This window comes from Zerene cesonia, unplaced genomic scaffold, assembly GCF_012273895.1.
Source record: "Zerene cesonia ecotype Mississippi unplaced genomic scaffold, Zerene_cesonia_1.1 Zces_u003, whole genome shotgun sequence".
In the NCBI taxonomy this organism is placed as follows: domain Eukaryota; kingdom Metazoa; phylum Arthropoda; class Insecta; order Lepidoptera; family Pieridae; genus Zerene; species Zerene cesonia.
Window position 1 is genome coordinate 1,817,414 of NW_024045133.1, and position 13,471 is coordinate 1,830,884.

Genomic DNA, 13,471 nt, shown 5'->3' on the forward strand with positions numbered 1-13,471 from the left:
AAAAGTTTTTAGTATTAAATATCTCGGAATCATTTTATCACCGCCTATCATGGCATTCACACATTGACTTTATGAATGAAAGAACACGGAAACTTATCTGGATTTTTAAATCTCTGAGACATATAACCTCACATAAACTCAGGAATCAAATTTACAAGTCACTAGTTCAATCTGTCCTATCTGGGGGGAGCGATCAAGTCTAAATTTATAGAAGTGGAGCGCGTACATAGGCGTCTTCTAAAAGTCATGTACCAAAAACCACGCCGATTCCCAACCACTGAACTGTATAAACTATGTCATTTACTGTCAGTCAGGCAAATATACATTTTACTTATTACATTAAAAACGCATAAAAAAACAATATTCAACCAATGTACAGTAGTCGGTAGAAGATACAAGGAGGTAATCAAAACTCGCTGTACAAAAACTGTTTTTGCAAAAGAAAGAAAGAAAAAAATAAATAAATTTATTGTCTATAAACACACAGCACCGCACTTACACAAAAACCTTAAGTAAAGGAAAAAAAAATTCTTTATAAATAATTTACAACTAATATCTACACTACAAAACGCCAATTCTCAACTATTTCAGCTTATATATACAAGCATGTAAATAAATTTTTGAATATTCATAGTTTAAATTGTAGTGACCTTAAAGAAACATTAATGAACTGGTTAAAAACACTTAACTATGAAAACACTGAAAACCTCCTTGCAATTTCTTGCCATTTATAAATTATATATTTATTTAATATTTTTGTTATTTATTTAAATTATACGCACCCTAATTCTAATATACACACACACAGACACACACATTCGTACACTTCACAATTTAGTATTAATACCTAGTTATAATCGGTTTATTTAAATTTTCACATACCTAGTTATAATACTTAAGTTAAGGAAGAGTGGGTCCTCCTGACACAGGTTTTTTCTTAAACTTACTAGGAGGTCCCTACTACTCCATATTTCGTAAAGTTGGAAATGAAATAAACTATTTTTATTTTATTTATTTTTTATTTCATTTATGGATATTTTATAAAATACTAGCTGCACGCCCCGGCTCCGCCTGGGTAGTCATTTATCGTAATTGAAATAGTATAATCAATCATATCTTTGGAATTAATATTGTATACGTGAATTTTTAAGCCGTGCTTTTCAGCGCGACCTTTTTGATTACTGGATTTGATATCATTTCTAAGATTGTTCCGAGCAGTTATTTGTAAATACCAACATCCACGCGGACGGAGTCGCGGGCGGAAGCTAATTTATACAATAAATTGAAATGATTGGCGGATACAACCTAGCAGTCTCGACATCCAATATACAATATTGTAATAATTGAAATAATGTTTCGTATTGGTTGTGATGGTTCTTAATCATCTCAATAGATGGCGTGGATGAAACCGAAAGAGTAGAAGAGATTCGATTACTGTGGCGGGATCACCGGTGGAAGTTAGCTAGGCTAGGCTAGGCGTTGCTACGGTTTGGCAAAAAAACGCGGGTCGAATCCCTGCTCGTGATCGATTTTTTTCTATTCTTTCAAAATTTCTCATTTATAAAGCATTTCAATGCTCTAAAACTAAAAATTAAAGATAATTAGAAGACATCGCAAAGTCATATCCTGACATTTACACTTATCCGATAGAGCAATTTCAGCCGGTAAAAACAATTGTTAGAAATATTTAAAATGCGCTTGTAAAATCGTAAGCCTTCAGACACTACAAAGCCTTCGTCAAGATTACGCGCCAACTCACAAAATAAAGCGGCAAATTATGTAGATATTTAATTTTTAGTTTTATAGTATTGAAAATGCTTTATAAATGAGAAATTTTGAAAGAATAGAAAAATTGGCGTTGCTACGGTTAGGCAAGATACGCAGGTTCGAATCCTGCCTCGTGATCAAATTTTTTCTATGTAGATATAATTTTAAGGTACAAACCCGTCTTCCCTAGTTAGAAGCAGTTATAAGTAAATGCCTCATAATTTTTCACGCATAAACTACTCAACCTATTTGAACAAAATTAGCTACAGATAGTTGAAGACGCGTGAAAGAACAAAATTAGTAAAAAAAAAACACAACTATAAAGTTCTCACTAAAATAATAATATGATACCTCGTACATAATTCACTAGTCTTAATAGTGATTGGTTGCTACAAGTAGCTGTTCGTTCGTGCTACATATCTAGTCTGTCACTTAGTGAAGATGTAGCTTGCTAATCGTGTTTAAATTTTTTAAATTGTTCCAGCAGTTTTTGAGTGAAAACGTTACAAACATACAAAAGTGTCTTTTTATAGTATTAGTACAGATATAGTATAGGACAACAAGAAGTCGATATAAAGTTCAATATTTATTCACATAGCTTATATTTAAATATATTTACAATTTATTCTTAGTATAAAATTCCTATACTAATTACCCTTATGGCTTTCTAACATACACAGAATCCAAGCTCTCGACCGAGACAGCTAATTCAATTTGTTCCTTTGAAAACGTTTTTAAAACTATTAATATTGGTCTATATAGAAGATTTTTTATAGAGTCGTGCTATCTATAACCATCCCTTTCTAACATACAGAGTAACCACAAGTTCGAGTGAGACAGATTATTAAAATTGGTCCTTCGATAAAATTAAAACTAATAATCAGCCGCGGTGTTCGCCAAGTAATCTCGTCTGCCGATATTCGAAGCCTGTTTGTTCTGAACCGCTTCCAATTTTGGACATTCTGTAATAATAAATAAATAATATTTTACAAATAGACTAGATAGATAAATATCAAATTTATTATCAACATATTAAAAATAAACTTTTTATAGAACCTTAAGTTTTCAAATTGCATACACAACAATTTAATTTTAAATAAAGAAATAAAAGCATATCATTGCTTAAAACTATTGTTTATCAAATATAGTCCTTCGAACCGGATATTACATTTAAATAAATCATTTTTAAAGAAGCCGGTAAATTTTTTTATAAACTCACAAGTGATGAACTAATCACACATTCAATGATTATAAAAATTTGTATTTTTATTTGCAGGCAAACAATATTATCTACACTATAGCTATAGCTAACTAAAATTGCTCTTTCTAGGTTTAAAATTAACTACTAAATGATTTTCTAACTCAGTTACAACTTACACATTAAATTTAACATAAACTCAATATAAAATGGCATAAAATCCTATAAATTCTCTAAAAATCCCATAAATTCACTAAAAAACAATACACACCGGTGATTCTATGTCCCAGCCCGCCGCAGTACGAGCAGCCCTGCCCGTCCGGCGCCGGCACGTCCGCCTCGCCCAACATCTCGATCAGGAATGACGGGACCTGAACATTTTTTGTGAATTTGTAGGGTACTTTAGAACATAGAATTATCGTTGAAGTTACATAGTGGGCAGTTTTAACGTGGTTATTAATTGAGTGAATTTATGATATATTTCCATCTAAAAGCACTACTACACTTGCTAAGTTTATGAGGTGGTGTTCGCTTACCGTCAGGTGCTTTTCTGCCCTATCTACTCCCTTATGGCTGAGCTTGCTTTTTAGGTGAACCGATTTCCCTTCGAAAGCCTCCGCCTCCCTCGTCGACTCACACAAACTTGGCCTACAACCGACAGTTCTGACTTCAGATAACTACTCCCCTCCCTCTCCCCCCACCGACCTTCTGCCCCGCCTCCCGCAGCAGGTGCGCCAGGTCGCGCAGCACGCTGTCGTCCTGCTGGCGGCCGAGCAGCGTGGTGGCGACGCCGGCGGTGCCCGCGCGGCCCGTCCGCCCGATGCGGTGCACGTAGTTCTCTATGTCCTCCGGCATGTCGTAGTTGATCACGTGCTGGATGTTCTGGAAGTCGAGACCTGCGGGGGCGATGGGTGTGCCTTTGATTTGATGTTTATATGACAGTTGGCAGAGGTGGGTCGCCCTATGGACATTTGCAGAGGCCATATGTCTGTACAAATTTATTATCCACTTTACTGTATAAGAGATATTAATGGAGGAAATAGGGGAAAACACTGGAAAGGTTAAGAAAAAAGACACAGACCCCGGGCTCCCCCATTGACAGATTGAAACACAGTAGCACGCTACTATTTCACGGCAGTTTTCTGTGGGGGTGTGGTACTTCCTACTCTTAGTTGGATCGTTGGATAACATATTTGATTTTATCGCGTACTAGACGCTCATCCCGGCTACGCCTGGATATCACAATTCCTGTTTAATCCCAAGGGAGCATTTGATCGCGATAACACGTATCCCATCACCCGAGTCAGCTCATACTCTATATGTATACCAAATTTCATCAAAATCCCTACAGTAGTTTCAGCGTCATTGACGAACAAACATCCAAACAAACAAACCTTCACATTTACAATATTGGTGCGGTTCAGTTAGCCCTCACCTTTACTGGCTACGTCGGTAGCGACCAGGACATCCTTCTCTCCTCTCCTGAACGCTTCCACGGCTCGCGATCTCTCCTCTTGATCCTTGCCACCATGGATCGCAACCGCCTCTACTCCTATAACAATATGTATAGGTTAAGAAAACACGCTTTATTTATATAAGTAAAAAAAAACACCCTGTAATCCTTCCTACTAATATTATAAATACAAAAGTTTGTAGCGGGCGCAGCTAGCACCGGGTTGCATCCGCGCAAGTCTTGTATCCCGTAGGAAAACCGGGATAAAAATTTGCCTATGTATTATATTTGTTGTCCAGCTGTCTACGAACCATATTTCTTTGCAATCGGTTCAGTAGTTTTTGCGTGAAAGAGTAACAAACACACATACACACACATACATCCATCCTCACAAACTTTCGCATTTATAATATTAGGAGGAAGTAGGACAAGATTATGTAATACATAATTACTGTATCTAACGAAATTGTCGCGACAGAATCATCGCGAGCAATAGTCAGCTTTAGCAGCGGCGAGCTGGTTGGTTACCCGGAGCCACCAAGCAAGCAGCCACCAACCAAGCAGCCCACTCACCCTTCAGCAGCAGGTACTCGTGTATCGCGTCCACGTGCTGCTTCCGCTCGGCGAAGACCAACACCGGCGGCGCGGTCTTCTGGAGGCAGTGCAGCAGGTGGACCGTCCGCGCCTCCGCCTTCACCAGCTCCAACTCCTGGCGCACGTTGAGCGAGGCCGCGCCCGCCCGCCCCACGTTCACCGTCACTGGCTTCACTAGCGCTGACCTGGTAGTACGGTAGAAAAGTAGTGAGGTAGTAACGTAGTAAGCAGCAAGTTAGTAAGTAGTAAGATAGTAAGTAAGAAGGTAGTAAGTAAGAAGGTAGTAAGTTAGAAGGTAGTAAGTAGGAAGGTAGTAAGTAGGAAGGTAGTAAGTAAGAAGGTAGTTAGTAAGAAGGTAGTAAGTTAGAAGGTAGTAAGCAGGAAGGTAGTAAGTAAGAAGGTAGTAAGTAGGAAGGTAGTAAGTAAGAAGGTAGTAAGTATGAAGGTAGTAAGTTAGAAGGTAGTAAGCAGGAAGGTAGTAAGTAAGAAGGTAGTAAGTAAGAAGGTAGTAAGTATGAAGGTAGTAAGTAGGAAGGTAGTAAGTAAGAAGGTAGTAAGTATGAAGGTAGTAAGTATGAGGGTAGTAAGTATGAGGGTAGTAAGTAAGAAGGTAGAAAGTAGGAAGGTAGTAAGTATGAGGGTAGTAAGTATGAGGGTAGTAAGTAAGAAGGTAGAAAGTAGGAAGGTAGTAAGTAGGAAGGTAGTAAGTAAGAAGGTAGTAAGTATGAAGGTAGTTAGTATGAAGGTAGTAAGTAAGAAGGTAGTAAGTTAGAAGGTAGTAAGTAGGAAGGTAGTAAGTAGGAAGGTAGTAAGTAAGAAGGTAGTAAGAAGGTAGTAAGAAGGTAGTAAGAAGGTAGTAAGTAAGAAGGTAGTAAGCAGGTAGTAAAAAGGTAGTAAGAAGGTAGTAAGTAAGAAGGTTGTAAGTAGGAAGGTAGTAAGTAGGAAGGTAGTAAGTATGAAGGTAGTTAGTATGAAGGTAGTAAGTAGGAAGGTAGTTAGTATGAAGGTAGTAAGTAAGAAGGTAGTAAGTAGGAAGGTAGTAAGGTATTTAGTAGGTGGTCGTCACGTCGTCAATTTGTAGTTCAATCACCAGTTCAATTAACAGCCTAGTCCATTTATTAAGTGATAGTTAATAGTTTCTAAAATACATTTCATACATATCTTTAAATAATTATCTCTCCGAACTAGAGTATACCTTATATAATAAAAATTAAGAATCATCCCTACATAGTATAAAACAAAGTCGCTTTCACTGTCCCTATGTCCATATGTATGCTAAAATCTTTAAAACTACGCAACGTATTTTGATGGGGTTTTTATAATAGATAGAGCGATTCAAGAGCATTATTACAGTGTATGTATTAAAATGTATATTATAGTTCTTTATTGTATATATTAAACTAAACTAAACTATTATATTCGGATTAGTTTAATATATAACTAAACTATTATATATTAAACTAATCCGAATTAAAGCGAGCGAAGCCGCGGGCGAAAGCTAGCAACATAATAAACATATACCTCGCAAAATTCTGTATCTTCCTCGGCATGGTCGCGCTAAACAGCAGCGTCTGTCTCTGCCCGGCAAAGTATGAGAATATCGTTCTGACATCCTCCTCGAAGCCCATGTCTATCATCCGATCAGCTTCGTCCATACAGAGGTACCGGCAGACGTTCAAACGAACCTGGATGGAAAAAAAAACCGGATTGTGTGGTTTTTTGTATAGGTTTTGTATCTATACTAATATTATAAATTACTATACTAATATTATTACTATACTAATATTATTACTATACTAATATTATTTATATTTGCCAGGTATAAGTATATAATTGCGAATTTCTTCTTGTAAAATTGTTATAAAATCTGATATTGGGTCCTTGTTACCCCGAAATAAATAATTTATTATTATTATTATAAAGCTGAACAGTTTGTTTGTTTGAACGCACTAATCTCAGGAACTACTGGTCCGATTTGAAAAATTCTTTCAGTGTTAGATAGCCCATTTATTGAGGAAGGCTATAGGCTATATATGTACCACGGGCGATACCGGGTCGGAACGCTAGCGCCTTTCACTTTATCCTTACTCCGCGGCCGACCGTCAAGCGACTTGCGACACACAGACCAACAAACATTTGAGACGATGTAAATAAAAGTTTCACTTTAAAAGGAAAAAAATATATACTATCCTACTAATACTGTTTTCCGGCTTAGTAAAGTAAATAAAAACCATTTATGTGACAAGGTATACGCTTCTAAAATAGAATTCCTCTTAGTATTAGATCGTTTAGTAGTTTACTAAATTCAAAAATGATAATAAAAATTTATTATGTATAATTTATTATATACTAGCTGTGACCCGCGGTTGAAACCGCGTAAGTCCGTATCCCGTAGGAATATCGGTATAAAAAGTGCCTATGTGTTGTTTCAGTTGTCCAGCTATCTACGAAGCAAAATAGTATTATTATTCACCAATAGATGTCAGGAAAAAAAAACACGAATAAAACACGAATATGACATTTTCTAAAAAAGATTCCTAGCTAGATCGATTTATCGCCCCCGAAGCCCCCTATATAATAAATTTCATGAAAATCGTTGGAGCCGATTCCGAGATTCCAATTATATATATATATATATATATATATATATATATATATATATATATATATATATATATATATATATATATATATATATATATATACAATAATTGCTCGTTTAAAGATATAAGATATAATGAATATATGAAAGATTATTTGGCATCATTGTTATGTACATATTACTAGCATACCCGGCCACGCGTCGCTGTGGTTGAGTTATAATTAAAAATTATAAGATTATAAATTGTTGGGATAATTAATCGAAATAAAAACTATCCTATATCTTAAGTTGGACCAAATTACACATAAAATGCTAAATTTTCAATCAAAATCGGTTGAGTTGGTGAAGAGTCCATTGGTAACATCATGACACTGGATTTTTATATACTAAGATATATAATGTAGAATTAAAATGTAAAATTGATATTATTTTAAAACAACAACTTGAGAGTTTCTTGTTGTTAAATTAAGTTATTCCTCATCATATCAACTATCTGCCAATGAAAGTCCCGCCAAAATCGGTAGAGCCGTTCCAGTGATTAGCCGGAACAAACAGACAGACAGACAGATAAACATTGTAAAAATAATTATTTTGCTATATGTACCGTATATACATATACATGCAGCTAAAAACGGAAATTTCCATATAACAAACAGACACTCCAATATTATTTATATGTATGTACCTACGTATGTACAGATTTACTCACCATTTTCTTGTCCAGCATGTCCATGAGTCGGCCGGGTGTAGCGACCATTATGTGAACTCCCCTCTGTACGGTTTCCATACATTCCGATACGGCAACACCTATATAATAATAAAAAAATGGTAGTTACATCCAACATTTTACTTTAATTTTATATATGTATACATATTTTATTAAGTCCCGTGTCCCCTAGTGGGGTATGGGGCAGATGATATACATCTGTTTCACTGATCGATTTTCTTTGTGGATAAATAGGTGATCAGTCCTAGCAGACCGAGACATTTTTTTTTATGCGTCCCCACCGAGAATCGAACCCAGGACCCCTCGGTTATACGCTCACCCGTTAACCTTGGTACAGAACCAAGGAAGTGGTCAATTTTATATATCATCAGCCTACATATGTTCCCACTGCTGGGACACGGGCCTCCTATGAGGGGCTTAGGCCATAATCGACTAAATAGAAAAATCAATCAATTAGCAACTATTTAGTTACAAATTTATGTATTTTTTTACAATTTCGCTGGAATCGCCATACTAGCCTGATAAGAGCTTATGCTCGCCTTGACCCACGACTTATTGATTTTTTTAATCGGATAAAAAAAACCGTTAATTTTTTCATAATAGAGGGTAGGTTAAACGGATTTAAAATAGGTTAATATTTTTTTTTCATAATCGAGGGTAGGTTAAGTGGATTTAAAATCGGCTAATACATTTGTTTTCATAATCGAGGGTAGGTGTATACTCACCGCCAATAGCGAGACAGCTCCTTATTTCGGGGTGGCCAGTCATTTTCATGTGTTTCACAAAGTGCAGTATTATATCGTGTGTCTGTTTGGCCAGTTCTCTCGACGGACAGATTATCAAACCGTATGGGCCTTCGTTTCTGGAATTTTTTGTAATTTTTTTTTCTTTATAAAATGACTAGCTGACCCGGCAAACGCTGTTCTGCCTTACTCTTATCATTTAGGGGGATGAAAAAATAGATGTTGGCCGATTAATACTAAAGATATTGGATAAGCACAAAAAATTTCATCAAAATCGGTCAAGCCGTTTCGGAGGAGAATGGCAACGAAAACTGTGACACGAGAATTTTATATATTAGATTAACTCAAGTGATATGTATTCGTATCATAATAATAGTGACTTATTAATCTGTGGTGCTGCACGGATATAATATTTATTATGTCCCGCCGTGACTAAAGATTCCTGTTATATCCTAAGGGAGCATTTAATCGGGATAAAAAGTATCCCATCACCCAAGTCAGCACATACGATGTCCGTTTAGCAAAGTTAATCAAAATCCGTTCAGTAGTTACAGCGTGCTTGACGGACAAACATCCAAATAGACTTTCACATTTATAATATTACTAGCTGTGACCCGCGGTTGAAACCGCGTAAGCGTGCTGCGTAACCGTATCCCGTAGGAATATCGGTATAAAAAGTGCCTATGTGTTATTTCAGTTGTCCAGCTATCTACGAAGCAAAATAGTATTAAACCCCCTATATACTAAATTTCATGACAATCGTTGGAGCCGATTCCGAGATTCCATATATATATATATATGTACATATACAAGAATTGCTCGTTTAAAGGTATAAGACTAGCTGTGACCCGCGGTTGAAACCGCGTAAGTCCGTATCCCGTAGGAATATCGGTATAAAAAGTGCCTTTGTGTTATTTCAGTTGTCCAGCTATCTACGAAGCAAAATAGTATTATTATTCACCAATAGATGTCAGGAAAAAAAAAACACGAATAAAACACGAATATGACATTATTTCAGTTGTCCAGCTATCTACGAAGCAAAATAGTATTATTATTTACCAATAGATTTCAGGAGAAAAAAACACGAATAAAATACGAATATGACATTTTCTAAAAAAAATTTCTAGCTAGATCGATTTATCGCCCCCGAAACCCCCTGTATACTAAATTTCATGAAAATCGTTGGAGCCGATTCCGAGATTCCATATATATATATATATATATATATATACAAGAATTGCTCGTTTAAATGTATAAGATATAGTATGATAGTCCGATAGTCTGATAGTGTGGTACCAACTTGATGAACGGCATCTGAACCTCCTGCTCCAGGCACATCATGATCAGCGGCAGCGTGAACACCAGCGTCTTCCCGGAGCCGGTGAAGGCTATGCCGATCATGTCCCGGCCGCTCAGCACCGCCGGTATACCTTGCACTTGTATGGGGGTCGGGTGTTTGATACCCTTCGCTTCCAGACCTCGGAGGACACCTGGAAATCGATCATTTTAAAGAAATCCCATAAGTTATAAAATGGGATCACATGGCAGCCTTTGGAATATAAAAGAATCATAATAATCAGTTCACCCAGCAAAGAGTTATGAGGTAACAAACACTAAAAACCTATAGTCGAATCGATAACCCTTCTATTTTTGGAGGCGGTTGATAAAATGTCTACATGTAAAAGAAACAACTGGACAAGTCAATAATTGTAATAATACTTGTAAAATAGTGTAAACAATGTTATAGTTACACTATTTTATAGAGGGGGGGGGGGGGGGGGGTTGGATAAAATAGGAAGCAAAAGGGGACCTTATCGCTAGTGATCTCTACCAGGCAACTCTTAATATTCAAAGGAAACAAGTAAGCGTGGGTTAGCAAAAATAAGGAAATTAATGGAACTTTGCTGTCCGTCTGTCTGCCTGTCTACCGATATGTTAACCGTGATAGTTAGTTGATATATTCAGATATGATGTATTGCCATTGTCACTGACTTTAGACGGATTTGGACCAATGTTTTTTACACTCGACCTCTCACAAAACCAGTTATCTAGTTTTATATATCTGGCTGGCTGGAGTATAGGGCTCTGTGGGCTGATTATGTCTTCGACATTGGGCATCTTAGGTAACTTCGAGCAGCAAAAGACACAAACTAAATTTTACACTTTTATCTCACAATAATAATTTAAATCACTAAATTATTTAGACCTTATTTAGTTTTAAATCTGGTTAAAAAATCTTTTAATTACAGAATTTCATAACCAGCCTTAGTCGCATAGTATATAGTGATTTTATAATTTGTTATATATATATATCTAATATATAAAATTCTCGTGTCACAGTTTTCGTTGCCATACTCCTCCGAAACGGCTTGACTGATTCTTATGAAATTTTGTGTGCATATCAGGTATGTTTGAGAATCGGCTAACATCTATTTTTCATACCTCTAAATAATTAGAGTAAGGCAGAACAGCGTTTGCCGGGTGCAGCTAGTATCTTATACCTTTAAACGAGATATTCTTGTATATATATATATAATTGGAATCTCGGAATCGGCTCCAACGATTTTCATGAAATTTAGTATATAGGGGGTTTCGGGGGCGATAAATCGATCTAGCTAGGATTTCTTTTTAGAAAATGTCATATTCGTGTTTGATTCGTGTTTTTTTTTCTTGACATCTATTGGTGAATAATAATACTATTTTGCTTCGTAGATAGCTGGACAACTGAAATAACGTCATATTCGTGTTCTATTCGTGTTTTTTTTTCCTGACATCTATTGGTGAATAATAACACTATTTTGCTTCGTAGATAGCTGGACAACTGAAATAACACATAGGCACTTTTTATACCGATATTCCTACGGGATACGGTTACGCAGCACGCTTACGCGGTTTCAACCGCGGGTCACAGCTAGTATATATATATATTATATATATTACGCGCATTACGCGTAGCACATGCTGAGTAGTTACCCTTTTTAGCACCACACCGTTTAGTCATAAGTTCAACTTTCAATTTTAATTTTAATATAACTGTGTGTAAATGTGGTGGTGTTAAATAAACATTATTTCTTTCTTTCTAAATTCACAGAAATCACTTCACTTCACTTCATAAAACATATTATAACTCAAACTTATGCACTTGAATGACCGCACGCCCCAACGGCCATGTCCAAGCACTTAAGTTCGTTAATATCAGAGCGGGTATTCCGACATATAGATAAACTAGCTGCGCCCCGCGGTTTCACCCGCGTAAGTCGCATCCCGTAGGAGTATCGGGATAAAAGTTGCCTATGTGTTATTCCAGTTAACCAGCTGTCTACGTACCAAATTTCATTGCAATCGGTTCAGTAGTTTTTGCATGAAAGAGTAACAAACACACACACATCCTTACAAACTTTCGCATTTATAATATAAGTAGGAAGGATAGGATTCACTTTATATTTGAAAAAATTTGAAGTGTTAAACCTTCAAAACACAATTACCACAAACTGTTTAACAAATTCATAGACTATAAGACATACCTTTAGGAAACTTCATATGTTGGAAGGTGCGAATGGGGGGTGGCACATCCTCGCCCTCCACGAGTATCCTGAGCTGTTGCCGCACCCGCTCGTGTCTAGACTCAGGCAGTTCTAGAATACACCGCGGCGGACGCCATGATGTTTTTATTGGTTCGGAGTATTGGATACCTGGGGAGTAATAAAACAATATTTTATATTATATTATTTTTTTTTTTATCCTCAGGTTTCTGAATTTCTTTATTTTTGCTCACTCACGTTTATTTGTTTCCTTTTAATTTAAAGAGTTGACTGGTAGAGATCACTAGCGATATGGTCGCCTTTTGCTTACATCTTTTAATGTAATATACTGCTTATTTTACATGCTCTTATTAGCAATAAAGAATTTTATATTATTTCAGTGGATATAATACGATATTTATCTACTAATGACACTTTAATACAACTATAAATAAACTTGGGCCCTATAAAATAAAAAAAAGCCAGTAAAGTGTATTTGACAGCCTTATCATTTAGTAATAAACTCATCTAGGCCAGGGGGGAAAAGTAGGACCAAAAAAGAATACAGAAGCATTGGCCCGCAGCTTTGCACGCGTTAAATTCGGAGTAGTTTAATAGATGTTATTATAATATATAGAGACATGCGGATTGACAGAGAAAGTGACTTTGTTTAATATTTTGTAGTTATATAAAAGCTGTGACTGAATACCATTAATTAAATACATCTGTTTTAAGTGAGCAGGCACTTAATTAAATGGCTAATAAAATTTACTGCAATTATATTTACATGGTACATACCTAGTCTTGCCATAAATATTGTAATAAAGAAAAAAGAAAATTGTTAACTGCAAATAACATTTATTACT

General features: G+C 36.1%; 1 protein-coding gene across 1 annotated transcript in view; it reads right to left on the bottom strand.

Moving 5' to 3' along the window:
* Window positions 1-2,078: 2,078 nt before the first annotated feature.
* Window positions 2,079-13,471, bottom strand: part of LOC119838575 (ATP-dependent RNA helicase abstrakt) — a 14,421-nt gene continuing 3,028 nt past the window's right edge. The window contains exons 3-12 of the mRNA XM_038364563.1: window positions 12,609-12,776; window positions 10,385-10,574; window positions 9,067-9,203; window positions 8,324-8,421; window positions 6,534-6,697; window positions 4,992-5,197; window positions 4,401-4,517; window positions 3,671-3,861; window positions 3,237-3,336; window positions 2,079-2,729 (exon numbers count right to left, since the gene is read on the bottom strand). Of these exons, the coding sequence (XP_038220491.1) occupies window positions 2,641-2,729; window positions 3,237-3,336; window positions 3,671-3,861; window positions 4,401-4,517; window positions 4,992-5,197; window positions 6,534-6,697; window positions 8,324-8,421; window positions 9,067-9,203; window positions 10,385-10,574; window positions 12,609-12,776 (1,460 nt within the window). The 3' untranslated portion in view covers window positions 2,079-2,640. The remainder of the gene's footprint in view (window positions 2,730-3,236; window positions 3,337-3,670; window positions 3,862-4,400; window positions 4,518-4,991; window positions 5,198-6,533; window positions 6,698-8,323; window positions 8,422-9,066; window positions 9,204-10,384; window positions 10,575-12,608; window positions 12,777-13,471) is intronic.